We start from the raw sequence: 24233 nt of genomic DNA, 5'->3' as shown, positions 1-24233 counted from the left end.
CTTAACCAACTGAGCCACTCAGGGGCCCCCAAACTAAAAATAATTGTATTTATTTTATTATTAAAATAACAAATAAATATATATAACTAAAAATAATTATTTTCAATTAAATAAAGTAAAAGGAAAATTAATGGCTCAGAAGAATAAAAATTTTGAGCTGCTATTTATTTTGTTAAAGCCTCCCTCCATTCTTCGCCCCCTCTCTTGTACTTACATCACTAACTTGCTTTGTGTTCTGTTGTGCCTGGACCATCACTGGGGAGTCCACGATGCTGGTAAATTTGAGGGTGTCTGGGTGTTGCCTGTACTTCTTTTCATTCAGGGCATCACCCGCTTTCTTAACTTTTTCTGCCTCCAGACTGCCAATAGGTATCCAGCCTATGCCTTTCATCCAGGTGTTGTAGTCTTCCTTATAGGCGTTCTACAGCAAAGGGACAAAAGAGGAGTAAGGGCCTCCAGCAGTAAGTTCTCACGTAGGTTCTGACTCTGGAGTAGGGATTGTCTTGGGGAGTACGTGTCACTTACATCGCTCTGTATGTGCATCATATTTTTAGACAACTCCAGGTCCATGGCATCAGGCAGATAGGTGTAATGATGGAGCTGATGCTTATAGTTGACATTGCTGGCAACATCCTGTGCTTTCTTGGCTGCCACAACGTTGAACATATCATGGGGCGTGTTGTATTTTGTTTTTGTCTTCTCATAGTCTTTTTTATACTCCCGGTCTGATTGTAGCTTAGCCACATTCATAGAGTGAACCAGTTTAGGATCATCTTGGAGACTCTGGAAGCCAACCATTTTCCCTTTGGCTTTTTCATAATCTTTTTTGTACTGAACCTGTGGGAAACAAAAGTGGACAGATTTTAAAATGTAGTTATGAAGATTTTACTAAACAATGAGGCTGTGACCTAAAGCATGGAGCTTCCCAGAAATTACTTCAATAACCAAACAATTAGATATTCACTTGTATACAGTCTGAAATGCAGCCTGGTAAAATTAAAATGTTACAGAGAGCCCATCTGATTAACTGTCACTACTTTGGCCACCTGAGAGAGGCTGGGGTGGAAGCATGGCCGTAATTCGTGTCTGTGACAAGGTAAAGTTAAGTCCCTTGTAGAGACAAATGAAAAGATAAACATTCTGCAATCTTTACCAATTACATTGTGCTGCTATAGGAGACCCCAAATAGCTGCCTATGTGAGTGGTAGTAGAATGTTAATGAGTCTTTGGATATTCAAAGGGAGACCCAGAGCCAGTTGTATGTAAACACGAATTGGTTCTGAGTAATAAAGTGAAAAGAACTGACCTCGCTTGGGGAGATCTGGGAAGAAGCATGGGAAACTGAGAAGAAGAGATGTGAAGGAAGGTTTGTGTATATGTAGGGGTGGGAAGGAGCTGGAGGACAGCATCCACAGAGAAAGGGAATAGGTAAGGAATTTTGGATGGTAGGGCTTTTATAATTCGGTTGTAATTTATTTACATCCGTGCAATGTCAACTTCAGTTCAATCAATGAAGTTGTACTTGGGACTTGGGGGGAACCAAAAGACAGGGCTGTGTTCCATCTCTGGATCATGAAGACCAGAAAAACAAGGGAGGCCAGGGCAGGAGAGTTCAGGTGAGCTAGAGCAAAATCACGGTGGGCAAACCAGGAGCTGGAGGTGATGGAAAGACAATAAACCTTAGAATATCTGCAACAAGCAGGGGGGAGGGTACCCCACTTCCTTGGGGTCAACAGGTGGGGGCTTGAGTCAATTTGATTTGAATCTCAAAGAGGAAAGTAACTAATTTGCAGCTGGGTTAAAGTAAGATAAGGAAAAAAAACAAAGACAAACAAAATTTCTAACTTTCATGGAACCTAAAAACTGCTATGCACCTTAGATCTAACTCATCCATCTCTGGAAGCAATGAAGTAAAAAAAAAAAAAAAAAAAAGAGGAAAGAGGGAAGTCATATAAATTAGGCAAGTTCGGAGTCAAAATCTTACCACCAGGAGTCTATTAAAACTTAATTAGTGAATGACTTGTTTATTTCTACAAGGGGAATAATGTGAATTTGTGCAGAAATACGGAGGAGACCTTTAACTTCAGGCGCCTCAATAGAATGAGGTCAGTAAAAGTTCTACAAATCCTTACCCCCAGGAAAATTCAGATCTGGTTAGGGAATTTTCCTTTCTAAATAGTTTTCAGCAGGACTCACTTCCAGCTGGGGACAGCAGATGTGATGACTTCTGGACAACAGGTCTACCCCTGCCCACATGTTCTCGTTACACACCGGCAACCATCGGAAGGACTTACATCACTTGCTGCCTGCCTGGCAGCTTTGGCAGCTCTGATGGGAATTGCGTCTGATCTCAGGTCATATCCCTTCTTGCTCAAATCTTTCAAGTCTGTTTTGTACATATTCTGAAAGAAAAAAGTCATCTTGTAACCGAGGCCCATTTGGAAAAGGCTTCACACACAATCAGTAGCCGAGCTCATGGGCACACCTCACTGATATTGTAGGCATTAACTTTAGCCTGGATGAACTGGGGCAGGTCCGCTGGCAGGCTGTATTTGTGAAGAATTTCTTCTCCTTTGGCTTTGTAGGCAACCTGAAAGATGAAAAGAAATGCATGAACCAACAAGTAGGGGAAAGAGTTTAAGGACGCAAGAAAATAATCTCGGAACAGATCACATGGCACAGTGGTGCTTTTCATGAAAGACGTTCTCTGGGTCATTCCCACATTCACCTGCAAAGATCTGTAGGCCTTCAAGGTCTCATATGCAACGCTCAGGGTCCCAACCTTGTGCCAGTTCAGCTTTGGCCAAGGTCCCTCGGTATGCGCTAGGAAGCTCTGAACTCCAGTAAGAGCACCTCACAGAAGTTAGCCCAGGGAGGTGACCTGATGAAGATGTTAACCTGCAGACACTTTCCCGAACACAGAGAAGGCTAATCGGATGGGATATGCAAACCATCTGTGGGTGACGGACAGGACCTATGGTGGTTTTTACTCTACCTGATTCGTGTCTTAGTTCTTACAGTGTAACTCCTCTGTAAGGTGTGTTGCCTGTATTCATTTTCCTGGTCTTTCCTAGAAATGGGCTTGTAGTGTTTCTTGTCATCAGGAGAAGCCCCTGACCTCCTCCTTGGGAGGCGACATTAGATAGCTGAAAGGACAGTCAGCACAGCATACGTAATACTCAAAAAACTGGAATGAGGTGTGTTTACTAACGAGCTGCTGGGAGAGGTACACAGCTGCTCATGTAACTGGGTCTCTTCAGATTGCCTAAGAACTACAGGTAATCAACATATTTAGAATACAGACGTACCAGTATGAGTTAACATGTATTAAAATACAGATAGAGTGAATACTTACGTCACTTCTCTGGGCCTGGTTGATTTTCGACTGCACTATGATCGGGGCATCTTCAATCGAGGTAAACTTGAGAGTGTCTGGATGTTGGCGGTATTTTTTCTGTTTGGTGAATTAAAACAAGAAAAACAAGAATATTACTATCATGAAGGCTAATACATAAAAATCCTTGAAATTTATTTTGGAGGGACAAGGATTTTTCTGGATTTTAAAATATATAAATACTCAGTTCTTGGTTGGCTTGGGGGAAAAGATGAATACAATACAAAAGCCGGTGTTTAAAAAATTGGCTTAATTTTGGATGGCCTGGGGCAGAACAGACCAATACAACTTGCAGGAACCAGATAATTTCTTGCTTGTGAAACGAAAGAGGGTACTCTCTGCTAGACAGAACCCAGAAACAACCCAAAGTTTACTAAAGGATTACCAGAAAAGCATGCGAGGTTATTTGGAGTGTCTTTTGTGTGACACTAACAGGCTCTCAGGTGGCTGTTGCTTAAACTGAAATAAAGAGGCTCTCTGGTTGAGGGAGGAGGGACTGAGGAATTAGGACAACAGCTAGGGGTTCCCATAAGAAAGGGAGGACTCTTGTTCTGTAGCCTCTGTGTGGTCAGTACACAGGTCATCACTAAAGCGCTGAGGAGCTACAGGAGAGAGGACAATGGAAGGTGTTCCAACAGGAAGCTGGTAACTTCTAGCTACATTTCTAGATCCTTCTCCAGCTACTCTCCCAGTCTTCTTCCTTTGTGCATGTTATACATCCCGCTCTGCGTATGAAGAAGCATCACTCAGCTTCAGACTTCTGAAAACCACCAACCCAGAAGAACTTTCATGAAAAACCTCTGGGATAAAATGTTGCTCACTGAAAGCAAGGAAAAGCACAGAACAACAAAAACTTGAGTGTGAAGACAACCCTCACTCAGCACCTCTGTCCTTCTTTATATAGGCTGACTTCCTTGATGATGGATTCACCTGACAGCAGTGGGACTGTTCCACTATTGAAGAAGGGACAGAACCTGGCTACGTAAAGAGTACAGGGTCATCACTCCTTTTCCTCAGACTCAATAATAACTTATAGACTACTTCAAGGCCATCCAGAATAGGACAGGGTAAAATACTTTAAAGAAAATTTCTATAATATTCATTATATGCATTATTCATAAATGCCAGGAAGTGTAAAGAATCTACATGTCACCAACTGGAAAACCAAAATGCAATACAGCTACAAAGGAACACTAACTCAGCAATACTGAGGAATCAATTGCAGACACAGGCAGATATACAGATGAGCCTCAGAAACATGGTGCTAAGTGATGGAAGTCTGATGCAAAAGAAAGTTCTAGAAAAGTACAACTATAGAGACAGAAAGCAGATCTCTGGTTGCCTGGCATTGGAGATGGGAGCAGAAATTTTCCAAGAAAACTTTGATATACTAGCAACATTTTAGAATTCAATCATGGTGATGACTGTACAACTATATGAACTTATTAAAACTTGTCAAGGTGTACACTTAAAATACGTGAAGTTTGTGGTATGCAAATTAAATCTTGAAAAAGTTGTTTAAAATATTTTTTTCATGAATGGTTAACATCAATGATTTTGCTGATGTAAAGCTTATCTACCTGGATAATTCATGCCTGTAAGTGCTTTTTTCTCAGCCACAACTGCTAGAGAATGAAGTAGTAAAAGGAGGCACTTCTATGGTTTGGGGCTTTAACACATCACATTCCAACTCTCTCCGTGGCACACGGGATGGCTTTACCTCATTCAGGATGTCTGAAGCTCTCTTCACCTTTTCCATCTCTAAGGACCCAAAAGGTACCCAGCCACAACCTTTCATCCAGCTGTTGTAGTCAGCTTTGTACTCGACCTAAAACACCAAGAGAAAGGTTACAGTTCTCTGCTCAGCATCCTCCTTATTCACAAAATCATTAGCAATTTACCCAAAATGATGTTAAGATTCCTGACCAGCTTTCTTACTTCATACGTTAAGGTTATTTCTTTTTTAAAGATATTATTTAGTTATTTGAGAGAGACAGAGTGTAAGCTGAGGGTGGGGGTAGGGGGACAGAGAGGGAGGGAGAAAAAGAATCCCAAGCAGACTCCAAGCTGAGCATGGAGCCCAGCGTGGGGCTCTCTCTCAGACCCTGAGATCGTGACCTGAGCCAAAACCAAAAGTGGGACGTGGAACTGACTGAGCCAGGCAGGGGGTGCCCCGTATGAAGGTTATTTTAAGTATTTCCTTGGTGAGAGATTTTAACAGCCCTTAGGTTATTACTGTTCTTCTAGCTGGTCTATATTCCATTTCATCCTTATTTCTAACTGAAGGGAAGTATGTGGAACTCTAATTCCAAGCTGGACAAGTGCTATATTTAAAGCTATACTTCAAAGAATAAATAAAATAGTTATATTTAGATAATCAAATACGAGATGTCTGCTCCCTGGAACTCCAAGTATTATGTTTCTTTGGTCAAATTAGGACCGATGGCCACATTGAAGATGGATAATTTTGCTCATTTTCTGATAAGACTTGAGAGTAAATTTTGCACTATGTGTTTGCACACATTGCCCTTCATGTGTAATGGTTAGCTTAGGAGTGTTTCTACACTGGCTAACAATCCACTTTAAAATGGTTGCACTCAGTGGCACCTGGGTGGCTCAGTGGGTTAAGCCTCTGCCTTAGGCTCAGGGTCCTGGGATCGAGCCCCGCATCTGGCTCTCTGCTCGGTGGGGAGCCTGCTCCCCCCCCCCCCGCCTGCCTCTCTGCCTACTTGTGATCTCTGTCTGTCAAATAAATAGAATCTTTAATAAATAAATAAATAAATAAATAAAATGGTTGCACTCATATAATTTGCTATGGAAAGCCATTATCATTTGGAATTTTTCCTATTTTGGAGACATACTTGATGCCATTAAAATAATAGGCTACTCTCGGGGTGCCTGGGTGACTCAGTTGGTTAAGTGTCTAACTCTTGGTTTCAGCTCAGGTCATGATCTTATGGTTGTGAGATTGAGCCCTGAATCAGGATTTGTACTGGGATCCTCTCTCTCCCTCCCCCTCTGGCCTCCCCCAACAACACACCCCAACTCTCATCTCTAAATAATAAATAAATAAATAAAATAACAGGCTACTCTTGTTGTCTGGCTATGGATGGTACCTAAAACTTATATTCTAGATATAAAATTCAAATCATTGTTCTTTAGTGTGGGTCTTTTAATTGGAATGAAAAATCAAGAAATTATTGGGTTCCTGCCTTTGAGAAGTTTACAATCTACTTGGGAGAAAGAAACATAGCAAAATTGAAGAAATAAATAATAATGCATAAAATAGGATTGTTAGTGATGGGAATTTAAAATTGTAGAGTTGCTATAGAAAGAGGAGGATGGGGGCACCTGGGTGGCTCAGTGGGTTAAAGCCTCTGCCTTCGGCTCAGGTCATGATCCCAGGGTCCTGGGATCGAGCCCCGCATCGGGCTCTCTGCTCTGTGGAGAGCCTGCTTTCTCCTCTCTCTGCCTACCTCTCTGCCTACTTGTGATCTCTGTCTGTCAAATAAATAAATAAAATCTTTAAAAAAAAAAAAAAGAAAGAAAGAGGAGGATAGTTCCTCAAAAAATTAAAAATAGAATTACCATGTGATCTAGCAACTCCACTTCTGAGTATATACTCAAAACAATTGAGAGCAGGATCTCAAAGGGATATTGGTCACCTATGTCCATAGAAGCATTATCCACAATAGCCAAGAGATAGAAGCAACACAAATGTCCGCTGACAGATGAAGGAATAAGCAAAATGTGGAATGCACATACAATGGAGTATTATTCGGCCTCAAGAAGGAAGGAAATTCTGGGGCGCCTGGGTGGCTCAGTGGGTTAAAGCCTCTGCCTTCGGCTCAGGTCATGATCCCAGGGTCCTGGGATCGAGCGCCGAATCAGACTCTCTGCTCAGCAGGGAGCCTGCTTCCCCCTCTCTCTCTGCCTGCCTCTCTGCCTACTTGTGATCTCTGTCTGTCAAATAAATACATAAAATTCTTTTAAAAAAATAATTTAAAAAAAAGAAGGAAGGAAATTCTGACACATGCTACAATATGCATGAACTTTGAGGACATTTTAGTAAGTGAAATAAGCCAGTAATAAAAAGACAAAGACTGAATGACTCTACATATATGCGGTCTGTAGAGGAGCCCAGCTCATAGAAACAGGAAATAGAATGGTGTCTGCCAGGAGCTGGAAGAAGGGGAAAAACACAGAGTTGTTGATCTGCTATAGAGCTTCAGTTTTCTAAGATGAAAAGGCTTTGGGAACTGGGTGCACACCCACGTGAATATTATTAACTGCTGCTGAACTGTACACTTAAAAAGGATAAAGATGGCAAGTTTTATGTTATGCGTATGTTATGTGGTCACTACATTAAAAAAATAGAATTGTTAGGATGAAATGTTCAATTGTGTAGCTCAAATTAATTTGCCTAAACAAGTTTTTATCTGCAGAAAAAATCCTCAGTGATTATGAAAATTTATGCTGTAAATGATAGAAGATACTTTATTTTCAGACAAGATAGCTATCCAGGTAAAAAGTTATTGAGAACAATGAATGAGATCGTTGTGATAATAACAAAGATAATAACAGTGAATGTTTATTGAGAATTTACCGAGGCCTGACACTAAGCTAAGTATTTGCATACATTTAAATTCTCAAAACAATTCTTTTACTTTATTCCAGTTTCACAAGGATGACTTGAGACTCAGCAAGGTTGATAGCTTTCCCAAAGGGACAGTGTGATGAGTTCATGCTAGACCTAAGTCTCTTTAACTCTAAAGGGCACACGCTCCTCCAGCCACAAGGGTCATTTCCCATTACATACTTGCTCCATACAGAAGACAATGCTAACACTGAGGATTGTCAAAAACCTCACTCCACTTAAAGATTATTTCCGTTTTCGCCTTAGAAAAAGGGAATAGAGAAAATCCGATTACTCACATCACTCTGCAGTGCATAAGCCTTCTTGGCGAGATCCACGTTGATGCTATCGGGAGGGTAGCTGTAATTGTGCAAGATGTGCTTATAGTCCACATCGCTAGCAATTTCCTGAGATTTCTTAGCTTGAGTGACTTGGAGCATATCAAGAGGGGCCGTGTAGATAGTCTTTGACTTCTCATAGTCTTTACGATATTCACGCTGTGAATAGGAAATTTCCATTTATTACCACAAACCCTCAATGGATTTCCAGACAGGCACAGAAATCTCTCACAAACAACAAACACGAGTTACAGAAGCACATTCCAATAGCTGAGTAGTTATTTTTTCCTAAAATTTGTTCATATGTTACACATTATTGAACCCTTTCCCTCCAAAAAAGTCAAACATGGACATATCTGAACAAATCTCTTTTTAGATAAAAGAGCAACTGTCAGACACCAGGAATGGGCCACAGCTTCTGTGCCTGACAGGTATTTTATCTTAACACAGGGTTTTGCAAGGACCATTAACACACGTTACTTTTACTGAAGTCATCTAATCCTTGATCTGTTTTCTAATTAAAAAAAAATTTTTAATGGTAAAAATTATATGATGGTTACTTCATACTTCGGATTTTATAAAATGACTACTTTGTGAATAAAGCTGTCCTCTTGACTACTTGGCTTTTCTAACGTCATCTTTAAATGGTTACTGATTTTTTTTTTCCAACCTGGCTATTCTACTTTTGACAGTAGATAAGCCCCACTGAGAATCCCAAAGGTTTTTTTCATACCAAGTTTAATTTTGGTAACGATTTAAAAGAAGCTTCAGATTGCAGCAGTAATAAGACCTCAAAGGAGAAAAGTTTGTGAAAGTGAGCCATGAAAGTAACCTTGGCACTTATTACAGTGTTCTCATAAACCAAATGTCTTGACTGAGCCTCAGAAAGCACTTTCATTGGCTGGCTTTCTGGAATGTTAGACAGGGTGCTAATTAGGTCAAGGCCCCAGCTTCATCATGTCCACTCACCAATTACCTTAACAGAAAAGAAAAATTCTGACCCAGTGCCTGTAGGAAAATTCTAAACTTGTTATATCCCCACATAATCACAGAAGCATTAAAGACTGACCCAAGGTAGCAAGTATCCATGCGCCTTATAAATCTTCTGTAGCAATTCCTTTTGAAAATGATCTTAGCTTAGGGAATGTGATTTTCCTTCTAAATATTTTTGTGGGCAGTCACGTTTACTGAATAAACTTATCACTTAATTGTAAAATCTAGACTCTGGTTTATGAAAATAAAATATGGAAACTTTCTGACAGTGCTAGAACACTGAAAAAATACAGTTTGTCTTTATTAGAAATAACTTGGGGGATCCTGGGTGGTTCAGTCGGTTAAGAGTCTGCCTTCAGCTCAGGTCATGATCCCAGGGTCCTGGGATGGAGCCCTGCATTGGGCTCCCTGCTCAGCAAGGGGCCTACTTCTCCCTCTTCCTCTGCAGCTCTCCCTACTGGTGCTCTCTTGCTCACACTCTTGCTCTCTCTCTCAAATAAGTAAATAACATTTAACAAAAAGAGAGAAAGAAAGAAAGAAACTTATAGGAGCGCCTGGGTGGTACAGTCGGTTGAGTGTCCAACTCTTGGTTTTGGCGCAGGTCATGATCTCGGGGTTGTGGGATCAAGCCCCACACTGGGCTCCACGCTCAGCGTGGAGTCTGCTTGAGATTCTTTTTCCCTCTCCCTCTGCCCCACCCGTTCATGCTTTCTCTCTCTGCCTTCTCTAAAATAAATCTTAAATGAATAAATAAATAAACTGAAAAAGCAATGTTGCAACAACACTGATGTGTAGAAGTGTTTTTGACCAAATTGTTTTGATTCTTTTGTTCCTGTCCTTATCAGTTCATACATGCATCTACATACATAAAATGTAGTCAAAGGTCCAAATGGCCTTAAAAGATTCTCTTTAAAAGCTATGCATGTTCCATATCTGCAGCTTAGCATTTAGCCTGGATAGTATGTGAAAATGATTCATCATTGACTAGCTTTTTTGGTTGCCAATATCAATCAATTAACAAGTATTTACCAAACACTACTATGTGCTTAGTGTTCTAATGGTACTGTGATGCGATAAAGAACAAAAGATAAAGATACATGTGCTGTCAATAGACAGCTATAACCTTTGGAACTGAGAAGGGATAAGGAACTAGTGAAAAATATGATATATGTGAGCACTGTATACTGACATAATTCAGTGTGAAGCTATCAGAGAAAATTACTGAATACAGGTTGTTTTAAACTGCCATATAACTATATAGCACACGTAAAATGAATTAAAGAAATATATATAATTATATGAACACATGGTTGAAAGTACAAACATCCTTCTATTTAATTATGAAAAAAATATTTGCAAGCTATGTTGAACAGTCTTTCCACTCTTAAGGAATTCCCTAAACATTCTTTAAACACAATATATGCTGCAATTTGCAATTGATATTTTCTCCCCTGCAGTAAGAATTTTAACTGAAAGATGAGAGTTGGCTCATAGATAAGCCTTAGGAATCTATAAATTCTCTGCAATTCAGACAAAAGGTATGAAAAAAAAGTTCATTTTTCTAGATGAGTGCTCCAAGTCTTTTATCAGATTCTCAAAGGGGCCCATAATCAGTGCAGTGTTTTCCTTGAACTAACTGAGTACTAACTGTTAAAGTCAATAAAGAACAATGACAGTTAACAATAAGATTTTTATCTGTGACTCTTGATTCTCTTCCAATATAAAGACATTTTTAAAGCCATCATTTTAAAGGTTATTTTTCAATCAGAAGAAAATATGAAAATATCTAGTGATGTTTTCAAAAAGTTTTGAGAATTAAAATCAATACTCTATTAAATATTAAAACATACATTTTTTAAAGTGAAATGGACATCAATTATAAATCAGTAATTTCTCTCCTCAAACACCGAAAGGTACAAGAATTTGGGAAATCATTCTACTTCTGAAGTTTATCCCCAGCAGTTTGTTGTGAACAGGACAGAGCCCATGGATATGGAATCCTTTTACTTGCTACCACCCCTGGGCATGTTAACAGGGATACCATCTTGAAAACAAGACAGATTTACAAAGACACTCACATCACTCTGGTTTTTGGCCGTCTTCAAAGAGTGCAGCATCTTGGGATCATCATTAATGCTCAGGGCTCCAATCATTTTCCCTTTATTTTTCTCATAGTCTTTCTTGTACATCACCTGTAAAGACATCACATGTGCTGGTTCCCACCCACCCAGAACCGTCACTGCGGGGCCCCCCGCCCGGGCGCCCAGGCCACACTCACATCGCTGGCGATCTTGCTGTTGGCCTTGGCTGCCAGCAGGGGAATGGCGTCCACTTTAATGTCGAATTTCTTCGCTTTGCTCTTCTCCCAGTCATGCTTGTAGATATTCTGGACAGAAATTTCATCAGAAGAATTGTAAGAACAATAGCCGACACAGCTTCATCCAGTAAAATAAGAAACAGACTGAAAATTTTTACATGTAGACTTAATTCACCTACAAATAGTAAGTTTACCAAATGGTAGTATAATTATTCATTCATCTCTCATCCAGCTTCCCACCTACCACCATATAATACTAAACACTTTTTTAACATCCTGTGAGCTTTCAAAAGATTCTGCCACACTGATGTATAAAGGGCAGTGTAAAAAGAGAACCACTTGAAGAAGGTGAAATATGACATTTATAGAAGAGATCTTGCAAAACTCTAGAGGTTAGCTGAGGATTTCTGATGGTAAAAGAGACTGTGGAAAATGAAATAGGATGGCTAAGTAAGAGCCTTCCCAGCATTTAGGCCTTAAAAGCTCCACTGATACTCTGGAAACAATTGTCATAGCTGGTTAGTTGCATAACTCCTAAATGGGTCTTTTAAAACACCCATAACATTTCCTCGTCACATGGGCACATAATGATAGATTTCTGTGGCTTCGATACTTACATCACTTAAGTTATAGGCATTGACTTTGTGTTGGATAAACTGTGGAGCATCTGCTGGTACATTGCACTTGAACTTCTCACTTTCATGTTTTGCTTTGTAATTCAGCTGGAAAACAATAGAAGATAGCCAGTTTGTTGTCAGAATTTTCTCATGAGTACATAAGCGGCTAAGTTATTTCTATCCTTTTTAGAAACATGTCTCAAAGAGGTCATCTGTCCAAAGTCCAGTACAGGGCTTTGACCCTCACTCCCACCTTTGAGATCATAGTGTAATCCAACTTGAGGTGTCATTTTGTAAATGCTATCACAGTGTATGTGTGGGGAAACTCGCTGTTGGATCTAAACTTTTAGGCTGTCCTTTCAGGACAGGAACACTCAAAATCTATTAAATTCTATGATCAGAGAAATAACAAAAATAGTTACAATACTAAATAATTAAAATGCTAACAGTTAAAAAATACATACATTCTGCTTAATAAAAATATAAAACATAGCACTTTAATTTAAATTTTTTAAAAGGTGCCATAGGTGGAAGGAAGGGAGTATAAAGAGAGAATGAGGCTGTTGAATTCTGGAGCAAAAGGCAAATGCACAGGATTGAGTGTTGTGTACTAAGCACCTCCAAACCAGAACCGTGGCCTATCACGACCAACAAGAAGAATGTGTGGTGACCAGACACTGCATACAGCACCCTATTCCTCTGCTGCTTGCCAAGTTCAGGTGCATCAGTGATGTTAGGGCTTGGCTGTGCTTTCTTGAGGCATAAATTGTTAATAAGTTAGGAAAGTTGCATAATGAACTGATAGGGACTCCTGGGTTATACTGATGCCATTTCCTTCTTTACCAATTGCAAATGAGTTCACTGTGATAATAAAGCACGTTCTAGAGTAGGATAGAATGTATTTTCCTTCCTGAGAAGGCTGCGCTACTCTTAGCTACGTTAGCACCCTGCTACTCAAAGTGTGGTCGAGCAACAGCAGCGTCAGCGTCACTGAGGAGCTGAGAATCTGTATTTTAATAGAGTCACTGGGTGACCCACATGAATGTGAATGTTCTAGAAGCAATGCTGCTCTTTCCTGATCTTTGCATGGCTGGGTTGTTCTGCTTTAGAACTTCCTTGACCACTCAACTTGAAAGGTCCACCCACTCACTGTCTCTCACTTCAGTCTGTTTGAATTCTCTATCATCACCCTGTATTAGTTTTCTTCTCACTTCTTGATGTCTTTGTTTCTGCACTCTTTGCCTTTTTGTAAAGTCTTCACTGGCAAACTAAACAATGGGAAATACTTCCCTTGTTACCTATGCAAAGATACTCATTGTCTTTAAGGTGCCATAAAGTTTTAGTATGCATTATTTTGGGTATGTGACAGACTCTAATGGGCAAATTCTCCACTAAGAATTGGTGACTTACTGAAGAAATATTATTTATTTTTATTATTGTCTAGCACCATTCTCCCTGAGGCTGCAATTCGATCTAGCAGCTTCCTTTGCATTTTAAAGAACAAATCTTGAAAAATGACATCGTTGGGTAGATAGATGAGCCCATGAAGATTGAGCATGAAAGTGCCTGTATTTTAAATAAACACAGCATTCTAGGTCATCCACATTTGCACAAATCAAGGTACTTACATCACTAAGCTGTTTCGTGTTGAGCTGGGCTTGCAGCAGCACAGGAGTATCAGTGACGGCTGTGAACTTGGTCTTATCTGGATGAACTTTGTATGTATGCTAGAAAAGACATTCTTTCATGAAACTTCATAATGTATCTTTATATTCTTGTTCATATACACACTAACTTATAAAAAGTTTCCAGTTAAAAATAGAGTTTATTGGGGTGCAGGGTGGCTCAGTTGGTTAAGCATCTGCCTCCGGCTCAGATCATGACCCCGGGGTCCTGGGATTGAGACCCATGTCGGGCTCCCTGCTCAGCAGGAGAGTCTGCTTCTCCCTCTCCCTCTGCCCCTCCCCCTGCTGGTTCTCTCTCTCTTTCAAATAAATAAGTAAAATCTAATTTAAAAATAGAGTTTATTTCCTGAACACTTGGTTGACACGTTCTCAATTTCTCTCTCTCAATCTCCGTCTCCTGACGCTGCCTCCAAACTGGTCTCCCTGCTGCAATTCAGCAACCGGATTCATCTTCCTCCTGCTGAAGCCTTATAACGGCTCTCCACGGGACTGGCAGTCAACCTAAACTGTGCCTTGGCTGATGAGCCCTACCCTACAGAATCTCTGTCCTCCCTTCAACTCCTACCATGTCGCCTCTTACCACTGTGCCCCCCGCAGTACCCTTCAGCATCCTCACCTTTCCAATGCCTTAAAGGGCCAAGTTTGTTCTCTCCTTAGGCCGTTCTTCCAGTTGCTCTCACCTCAATGTTGGCGCGGCTGCACATTCCTGCCTTGGACCCTCCTTGGGCACCCAGTCTAGGGTGCCCACCCAGTCTCTCTCTCCCGCATCATTCTATTTTATTTAATTCTATGACATCACTCCACATGTGTTGTCTTATCATTGTCTGATATCTTTCTTCTTTCTGAGTTCTGTTTATTGCTTGTCTCTCCCTCTCAAATGCATGCTCTCCCAGAGGCAGCCTACCTTGTTCCCTCTTCTTTCCCAGCAGCAAGGACAGTGTCTAACACAAGCTAGCTCCCCACATGAATTCGGTAAACAAATGAACACCGACCTCTCAGAAATTTCCCTGTCTTGACTTCCCTCCCCCAGACCAAGCCATGTATATATACTTTACTACTGGAAGATAAATAACGCCACGTTTTACCTTTTGTAACAAATAGGTTTGTTCACAGCAATTTTTATGCTCCCCAATTTCACACAAAATTTAAAATTTAACATCTGCTAACCACTAGATATTAGTAGTTAAACTCCTGCGAAAATTACCACTAGATGGCACAAGAATCCCAAACCCCATTTCAAGAACTCAGGGCCCCGACTCACATCTTTACACTGGTCTAGCTTCTTGATTGCTTCATATTCTTGTGTTATTGTCTGAGGGAAATAGCATTTCCCTTTATCTTCTTCATACTCTGCTTTGTAATTTTTCTGTAATGAGAAAGAGCAAAAATAGATCAGGATTGTTAATGCCCCCAAATAATGTCACTGAGAGACAGAACAATGGTCTTCAACTTACATCACTGTTTTGAGCTGAGACTTTCATGCAGTGAATTTGATATGGGTCCTCAAAGCTGCCTATATAATGTCCCAGAATATTCTGTACATAGGCATCTTTGTATTTAGCCTGAAAAAGAAAGCACAGTGACAGATATGTCAATCATGTATGTTATTTGTCAAACAGCAGAAAAGCCCTCAAAGCCCAGGGGCAACCACAGCCTTCCAAACCTCACTGAAGTTCTTCAGCAGAGTGTCAAGCTGATATTTGGGGGTCTCACAGTAGTTCATGCTCTTTGCTTTTGTCTTCTCATAGTTTTCCTTGTATAATCTCTGTCGAAGGAAGAAAATCAAAGCAAAATATATCTCATGGTTTAAAAGCCATCCCCTTCATTGTATACTTAACCAAAAAGGCAAATTTTGTTTTTTTCAGCATTTACTTTCCACAAGGCAAAAGAGGCAGAATGAATATGGTGGAGTTTCATGTCTTGAAGAATCTAGTCTGCTGGGGAACCTGGGTGGCTCAGTGGCTTAAGCCTCTGCCTTCAGCTCAGGTCATGATCTCAGGGTCCTGGGATCAAGCCCTGCATCGGGCTCTTTGCTCGGCAGGGAGCCTGCTTCCCCCTCTCTCTATGCCTGCTTCTCTGCCTACTAGTGATATCTGTCAAATAAATAAATAAAATCTTAAAAAAAAAAAAAGAATCTAGTCAGCTAATAACCACGTATGTGTTTGTGTTATTTATCGTAACAGTCCTCAGTCAGAATATACCACAGTGTGCCAACTCTGCTAAGCAATTTTTTGTCTTAAAATAATTCTGTCCACTTGAATATGTTTGAAGGAAAATAAATTTTTTATATAGTTCAAAATTAGGTAAAAGGTACAAGGTGGACCTTAGATACTAAGGCACAGTCCTAGAAAAGTATTCAGTTCAGCCCTTGATGAAAATGCGTTTTACAACACATTTGAAAGTTGGCTTTTTTCACTGAGAGCTAATATTTTTCCTCAAAAGTAATTATACACGATAAGGTGGTTTTTCCATTTTGTTATAGGTATCATATATTTCTACAATCTTCTTAATTCTCCCATATAGAAATCCAAAAATATACTCAGTGAAGACAAACATAAATGATATAGAATAAGGAGTATTTTTCTGCTGTGAGTTAGAGAAGTAATTTTTATAAAGAGTTTTATTTTAATATTTAGGTCTTTAAAATGAGATCAGTATTTTATAGACTTCTTAAAGTAAAATATTTTTTTTCTTGATGTTATGATTCATCTAGTTTTCCTACTTTATTGTTCTTTTGCCTGATTTTCTCACTTCTTGCCTTTTATTTTTCTATATATTTTTTTGCAAAGTACCTGAAGTCAGATCATGACATGGAATGACTATATATTTATAATTACTGAGATACTAAGCTCATTTCTGGGAAAAGCAATGAAGAAAATGCTATTGCTAGTATATTTTCTCCCTAATAAAACAGATGGCATGAAAAAGATTAAGGAAACATTTACAATATTGACTCACGTCTCAAAGTACAAAGACATCCTAAGAATGAGGAACTTAATCATCTTTTCCCCATGGGCTTTCGGGTTTGACCTGTCCTCCTGAATCTGAGATTTCATTTAGACTAACGTCCCGTCTGAAGTTATATTAAACAGTAAGTGCAGCCACATCTGAAAACAAGACAGATTTACAAAGACACTCACATCACTCTGGTTTTTGGCCGTCTTCAAAGAGTGCAGCATCTTGGGATCATCATTAATGCTCAGGGCTCCAATCATTTTCCCTTTATTTTTCTCATAGTCTTTCTTGTACATCACCTGTAAAGACATCACATGTGCTGGTTCCCACCCACCCAGAACCGTCACTGCGGGGCCCCCCGCCCGGGCGCCCAGGCCACACTCACATCGCTGGCGATCTTGCTGTTGGCCTTGGCTGCCAGCAGGGGAATGGCGTCCACTTTAATGTCGAATTTCTTCGCTTTGCTCTTCTCCCAGTCATGCTTGTAAATATTCTGGACAGAAACATTTTAACAAAGGAATCGGCAAAAATGACATGCATGTGTATCACACTTTAAGGACTAATGAGCATCTCAATACTCTGGCTTAATGCGAAATAAATGGACCGTTTTTATTGTCCAGAAAATCGTGCATATTTTAGTTATTTCTCTTCAAGCTGAAGCTTCTAACTTCCCAAGCTCAAGGTTCTCTACTCCTCACTAGAATCTTTCATCAAATTAACCTCATTTTAGTGACCATACTAATATCTGATTCCTAACACTGAGTACTTCACGGAGTGGCACAAATGTTCGATAGTTAATTTACTTCTTGTGATCTAAAGATATCACTTTCATTTGATCTCAAAGTCCTCTGAAAAGTCCTGAATCATTACAATACTCACTGATGCTGGATAACCTAAGTACTTATTTATAGAATTGTGGAAGAAACGGAGATCTACTCTACTCCTCCAAGGGGAATTTGACTTTTCTCTATAATTAATTTTTGAAAATGAAAGGTAGCAATGGATACTTGGCCTTAATGCCTTTTGAATACCCTGTATATCTTAGTGTAAGCTCTCTTACATGTAGAAATGAGCACCATTTATGGGAAATAAGGGGCATTACACATCTGAGGAATAAATAAAATGAAACTGTATCTAAAAAACCAGGCCCTGGGTGAAAATTAATTATAGCATAGCATAAATGAATATATGGCTAAAATCTCTAACATCATGATTCACAGTTACACCTACATGAGTGGTGGCATTTGGAGGGTTGGTTAAAACATACTAAGACTGAAAGAAAAAAAGCATACTAAGACTGTCTGATTGTATGAAGCTACTTACAACATTGCTATCTACATTTACAAGGTGAATTCAAAGATATGTGGGCAGAGGCACAGGGACGTGATACACAGGTTAAATGTTCGTCCCATCTTGAACACAGACGTGTTTATTCAGTGAAGCAATCCAGAAGTAAAAGCACAGGTCGTCAGGATAGCCCATGGCATAGTATACGGGAACTTACATCACTCAGGTTATAGGCGTTGACTTTGTGCTGGAGGAGGGCAGGAGTATCTGGAGGTATGTGGCACTTAAACTTTTCACTTTCATGCTTTGCTTTGTAGTTTAGCTGAGACAGAAAGTGAGACAGACAGAGAGGGAGAGAGACAGACAGTAAAGGAGACAATTAGTTCTAAAGAACTGTCCCCAAATACAAAAACCTTGTGTGGTACATTTCATAAAATAAATGTAAAATATATTTTGTTTAAATAACTGACAGTGTTGTTAAGATTGAGACACAAGTCCAGAACTAGGGTGGGCCACTCTGTGTTATTGATAACACGGGTGATATCACATCTGTCACTGGCATAGGACTGTCCTGGAAGGTGGTGGCTGTCTCACATATATACAATCGGCCCTCGGAATCAGGGGACTCTGAGACTCACAGCCCTTTCTCTCTTCCCATTGTCAATGCTCACTTTCTGGGAACATGTTCTAACAAACCTGGTTACGTCCCTACATGTACATTATGGTTTGTTAAGACTCTTATGTGAAGACTTGATTTCTGGTCATAAATTGACTGAGGTTACTTTCACTGTTTTGTTTAGTTCAACACAAGCTTGGAAGTTCATACTTAAAACTCATGTGATAAAATTTATCTCAAAAACTCCATTTCCCAAAAATGTATTTGAGACAGACACATCTCATGTATTGAATATCCGCTCTGGGCCAGGGTATTTCTTATGCTCATACCTCCTTCCATTTACTCTTCAAAGCAACCACAAGTTATAAAAGGGAAATAAGAGGCATAGAGAGGTTCAACAATTTGCCTGTGCTGCCAGGTTGTAAAGACAGAGCTGGAATTTTACCCAGTCTTGTCTGACTCAAGAACTCATGCTCTTTCCAGGGCAGTAACGTACATCAGTTCCCCTTCTAGCACCAACTATCATTGATACCCACCCAAGAAGATGCAAAGCAAGTAAATAAGGAGATATTTTAGGTGATTACAAATATAGACAAGTAAAATTTGCTAAAACGTCACATTTACCAAAAAAACGTTAAGTACAAGTCACTGGATTTTATATACAGAGTTATGATAGGTTATCCCTCCCAAATGGATTTCCTACATATTTAAAGGAACTTACATCACTCAGTTGTTTGGAATTGACTTGGGCTTGCACCAGAACAGGAGAGTCAGTGACTTGAGTGAATTTTGTCTTATCTGGATGGACTTTGTAGGTATGCTGTGGAGAAAAAAGGAATCATTTTAGCAGTCAAATCCAAGTTGGCCTAGAGGCCAAGCAGGGAGAATCCATTCCCCAAAGGAAAACAAACCTGTAGTTAATCAAACCCATGGCTCTCTTCTGATTAGACTGCCCTGTTTTTGACAGATACTTTCACATCTGTACAAGAAACTTTCTCATTTTTCAGATTTCCGATAACCCTCCTTTGGGGAAATGAACTAGAACTAGCTCTTGAAATGTATGGATGACAATAGGGGAAATCAGTTCATCTACTATAAAATAAATTTTGTTTCTTGCAATTTCCTTGCTCACATTTATTTGAAAAGTGTTAACATTGTAGGTATTTCTTGACCCCTAGAGGCCACAGGCAGCAGGACGTTCCAAGTTCCTATTACAGACTTACATCTTTACACTGATCCAGTTTCTTGATTGCTTCATATTCTTGAGTTATAGTCTGGGGGAAGAAGCCTTTGCCTCTGTCTTCTTCATATTCTGCTTTGTAGTTTTTCTAGGAGGAAAAGAAATCAGATACAAGGATGCAACCATTTATTCATGCCCTAAGGACGTGTTGGAAGGCCACCTGATGGTCTTAGAACTTACGTCACTGTTTTGAGCTGCAACTTTCATGCAGTGTGTATGGTATGGATCCTCAAAGCTGCCTACATAATGTCCCAAAATATTCTTCAAGTAGGAATCTTTGTATTTAGTCTGAAAGACAAAACACATTTCAAGTATTTATTGGGGGAAATAATGGATCTTTTCTTAACAGAAGTAGTAACCACAGGACTACTTACATCACTAGTGAAGTTGTGCAGAACTGTATCAAGTTGAAATTTGGGGGTTTCGCAATAATTTATGCTCTTTGCCTTTGTCTTTTCATAGTTTTCCTTGTATAGTTTCTGTTAAAGAAAAAAAAAATCAGTTAAAGTAGATTCCTGTCACTCCCACACTGATTGTAACACTTGTATTTCCCAACACTCAACAAAAGAAGAAGAAAAAAAAGATATCGCCCGTCAACTGTCTTAAAAATCGACAATCAGACATTGGGGTGTGGTGAATGATAAGTTTCTTCTATTAGCAATGACTGTAAAGCTTAGGTTTTCAACGGTCACCAAAAAATCTGGAAACTAGTATGCTGCCTCAGACCAAGAACTTAGTTGTGGCTTTGAGTTGTGTGTATTTCAGCTCTGCTAGGTCTTCCCTCCCCCAACTCACACACTCATCCCTCACTGATGGTGTCATGACAGACACGAATATTCTGAGCAACAGTGAATTTTTTTTTTAAATAAACCTCCACGAAAAAGTTGAGTATATGCTGAGAAGTACACGCACTCTCTTCTTCCTTCCACCAAGGGAAAAGCCTTCTGCAAACAGATAGTGTATCTTAAAATTACAGTATACCCAAGAACTCAGATGATAAAGCCACTCACTCTTCTTCTCCACTAGGATGTCAATTTAGCTCTAACAATAACAATAAACAACTATTGATTTTAAAGGTGCAACGGAGAAAGTGGGTTTTTTCACTTCCTCATGTTGGGTTTGGAGACTGTAAATGGTGCTATTTGGTTTTCAAATTTTTATATTGTTCTCTTTATCAGCAAAGGAGGTTTGAACTGGGGCTTTTAGATGTTTGCTAGATGACCTTCATCTAGGAAACAGGAGACCTGCTTTGCACTGATTCCCAACAGGGCTATTTGGACAGAAACGTTGACTCTCTCACCTGCCACCCCAACTCCATTCACCCCCTTCCTCAATCGCATGTACACATTTCTATGGTGCTGACTTAATTTGAGGGACAAAGAAAACTAACCTGCAGAGAGAACCATGTATAATTCTCAAATACTGGGAAAGCTTAATACAGTGTAACTATAAGGGAAAAACTCAATGGATCACATGTTCAGTCTCTTTATTTATACAGTCAGAGTGGTCTCAGGGTTTTAGTCTCTTAATGCCATTTCTCACTTATCCAATCGATTTTAAATCTAATGGATTGGTCAGACTCTTAATTCCACACAGAGAAACTCCTGTGAAGGCTCAGGGAGCCATCTTTTAAGTCATGCTGTCTGCAAATGGTGGTTTCTAGGGACAGGATCTGCACAGAGAATGGTGGAGGTAAGGGGAAGAAGCGGTGAGACACAGGACATTTGTCCTTGCCCTGCTTGATGAACACAAGGGCAGGGCACACGCACAACTTCATCTCTCACTCTCCTCCCCTTTCGAAATCTCCTTCTGCCTGGGTCAGATCACATGTATTTCCTACAGTGTACTCTTTGCCCATATGGAAGCACAGGCACCACAGCCTATAAGCAACTGAGGATTTCTCTGCCCACTGAGCTAAATCCATAGGCCCCGCCCCCCCAAACTGACACACATCACACTCAGAGGCATTCCTGTCTTCCTGTGGGTAAGCGGTTCCAGGGGAACCGCGACACTAGAATCTTAAAGTATTTGCAAAGTTATATATGCACTTAGTCATTTAGTTATATATGCATTATAGGAGCAAAATCTCATCTCTCTGGCAGCTAAGGTTAAAAAAAAACACTTTTTTGACAAGAATGTACTTACATCACTCAGGGCATTTCCTGCCGCCTTCAGCTGCTGGAGCAGTGGGTTCTCTGAAGCAGGAAGTACATTATAATCTGCTTTTCCCTTATTCTTTTCATAGTCTTCTTTGTATTTTACCTGTAGGAGTGAAATAAAATGAGAAAGTAATGCTGTGGGTTATTTTTGCTCTTGTCTCTATTATGGATATTATGACACGGTTTTGCAATCAATTTTCTCTCTAGAAAAGTGGCAGGTTGACATTTTACAAACAAAATACTCCTAGTAGCTCATAACAGCAGCAGAGCTAGTGCATCAATTTCCAGGCTAACTTCTCTTCCCATTCATTTATTCATTCAAAAATGTCCATAGGGGATCAATTATGCACTGGCTCTGGGACAGGTCCAAGAAAGAATAAGACCTGGTCCCCGCCCTCAGAGAAAAAGACACACACAGATAATGACAGAGCCTCATGTCCCAGACACTTGCTGCTCCACAACCCTCATTTAGCTCTTAGCCTCCAGCTGCCTAATTGCCAACACACTGCTAAAGAAAGCAAACCAGAAACATCCTCAATCGTATGCTTCATCTGTGGCTGTGCGTGAGCCTGTGTGTATCTGATGTACATCAGAAGCGAGAAGAGGGGGTTGGAGACTGGATGAAGGATGACAACCTCACCTCTTCTTTCTGCCCTCCCACTTTGCACCTTCGATTCCAGCTTCAGAAGTTTTCAATGAGCGCCCCAAAGCCCCTATCAGGAATATGCCCAAAGGGAGAAAAAGAAACCGATCCTAGTTCTGACCCTGATCCTCAGTGCCCGCCATTTATTGTGGGAACACAGCTGTAGAATACAGAACAGTTCAAAGACTCTAGGTAGCCTATCAACATTTGAGAACCTCAAAAACCAAATATAATCAGTTTGGTCTCCAAAGGCAGGAGATACACAGCTGAAAGAGGCACGACAGAAGCCACAGAAGACTCACAGGGAATACTCTACAGGAATGAAAGACATAATTTTCTATCTTACAGAATTATGAGCTTTATTGAAAAATGGAACCAACCAGAAAAGGAATTCCACACACACCCTTATCTCCCTACCTACATCTGGGATATGTGGCTTCTTCTCCTGTTTATGGATAAACTGTCAGGACTTGTGGCAAAGTTTCCCCTCCTGTTAAGTACCAGAACCCCTTTCACCTACTCAAGGATATCACTCCAGTCACTCTTTGTGCCTCAGATATCATCATATTTGCCTTCCACACTGGATTTTTCTCATCAGCATAGATACACAGTGTCTTTGTCTGCTATCTTAAAACAATCCCCTCTTCACCCACGTATCCCTCAGCCACTACCTCATTTTCTTCTTTTCCTTTCAGGAAAATACTTCAAAAAAGTTGAGTACAGTTACATTCTTCTATATCTCTGTTCTCATCCACTCATGAGCCCTCTCTAAGCAGGCTCAACCAAGTTGCTCTTAAGTTCGTCAGAGACCAGATGCTGGTAAATTCATATCAGAAACATCTGACACAGCTGATCACCTTCTTCTCCCTTCACTTGCTTCCCACTCTCTCCCAACTCTACTCCCACCTCATCGCGCTGATGTGTTCACATGGGGATACTCCAGAGTTCAGTCCTAGAGCTTTCAGTCTACACTTGCTCCCTGATGGTCTCCGGTCTTATGATGTTAAATACCATCCATATACAGCTGTCTTCCAAATTTATACAACCCTTCCAGATATCTCCCCTGTAACTTCGGACTTGTACAGTCAACTGCCCACTTAACATTTCCACTCAGATGTCTAAAAGGCATCTCGGGTCTTACATATTGGAAGCTGAGCCTATTATCTCCCCTCCAAAAATAATTATCCAGTCCTTCCGCACTCTTCCCTCTCTTGAAAAGGGAAATCCCATTCATGCAGTTGCTTAGACCCAAGCTTTCTTCCCATATCCCACAACCAACCCAACAGCAAACCAGATCAGCTCTACCTTCAAAGTACATCTCATCACCTGCCCTGCTCTCATCCTGATCCGAAA

General features: G+C 40.2%; 1 protein-coding gene across 1 annotated transcript in view; it reads right to left on the bottom strand.

The window, feature by feature from the left end:
* NEB (nebulin) overlaps window positions 1-24233 on the bottom strand; it is a 207053-nt gene that overhangs the window by 157540 nt on the left and 25280 nt on the right. Inside the window, exons 13-34 of the mRNA XM_080798838.1 lie at window positions 22224-22340; window positions 20453-20557; window positions 20259-20366; window positions 20062-20166; window positions 19560-19658; window positions 18440-18544; window positions 17321-17428; window positions 17121-17234; window positions 15644-15745; window positions 15435-15542; window positions 15242-15346; window positions 13924-14022; window positions 12296-12400; window positions 11640-11747; window positions 11440-11553; window positions 8330-8527; window positions 5115-5222; window positions 3356-3454; window positions 2486-2590; window positions 2295-2402; window positions 526-837; window positions 215-421 (exon numbers count right to left, since the gene is read on the bottom strand). Of these exons, the coding sequence (XP_080654964.1) occupies window positions 215-421; window positions 526-837; window positions 2295-2402; window positions 2486-2590; window positions 3356-3454; window positions 5115-5222; window positions 8330-8527; window positions 11440-11553; window positions 11640-11747; window positions 12296-12400; window positions 13924-14022; window positions 15242-15346; window positions 15435-15542; window positions 15644-15745; window positions 17121-17234; window positions 17321-17428; window positions 18440-18544; window positions 19560-19658; window positions 20062-20166; window positions 20259-20366; window positions 20453-20557; window positions 22224-22340 (2739 nt within the window). The remainder of the gene's footprint in view (window positions 1-214; window positions 422-525; window positions 838-2294; window positions 2403-2485; window positions 2591-3355; window positions 3455-5114; window positions 5223-8329; window positions 8528-11439; window positions 11554-11639; window positions 11748-12295; window positions 12401-13923; window positions 14023-15241; window positions 15347-15434; window positions 15543-15643; window positions 15746-17120; window positions 17235-17320; window positions 17429-18439; window positions 18545-19559; window positions 19659-20061; window positions 20167-20258; window positions 20367-20452; window positions 20558-22223; window positions 22341-24233) is intronic.

The sequence above is a fragment of the Martes martes genome, assembly GCF_963455335.1.
Source record: "Martes martes genome assembly, chromosome: 3".
In the NCBI taxonomy this organism is placed as follows: Eukaryota; Metazoa; Chordata; class Mammalia; order Carnivora; family Mustelidae; genus Martes; species Martes martes.
Note: the sequence above shows the minus strand (reverse complement) of the source record. Positions and strands in the feature narration are given on the sequence as shown.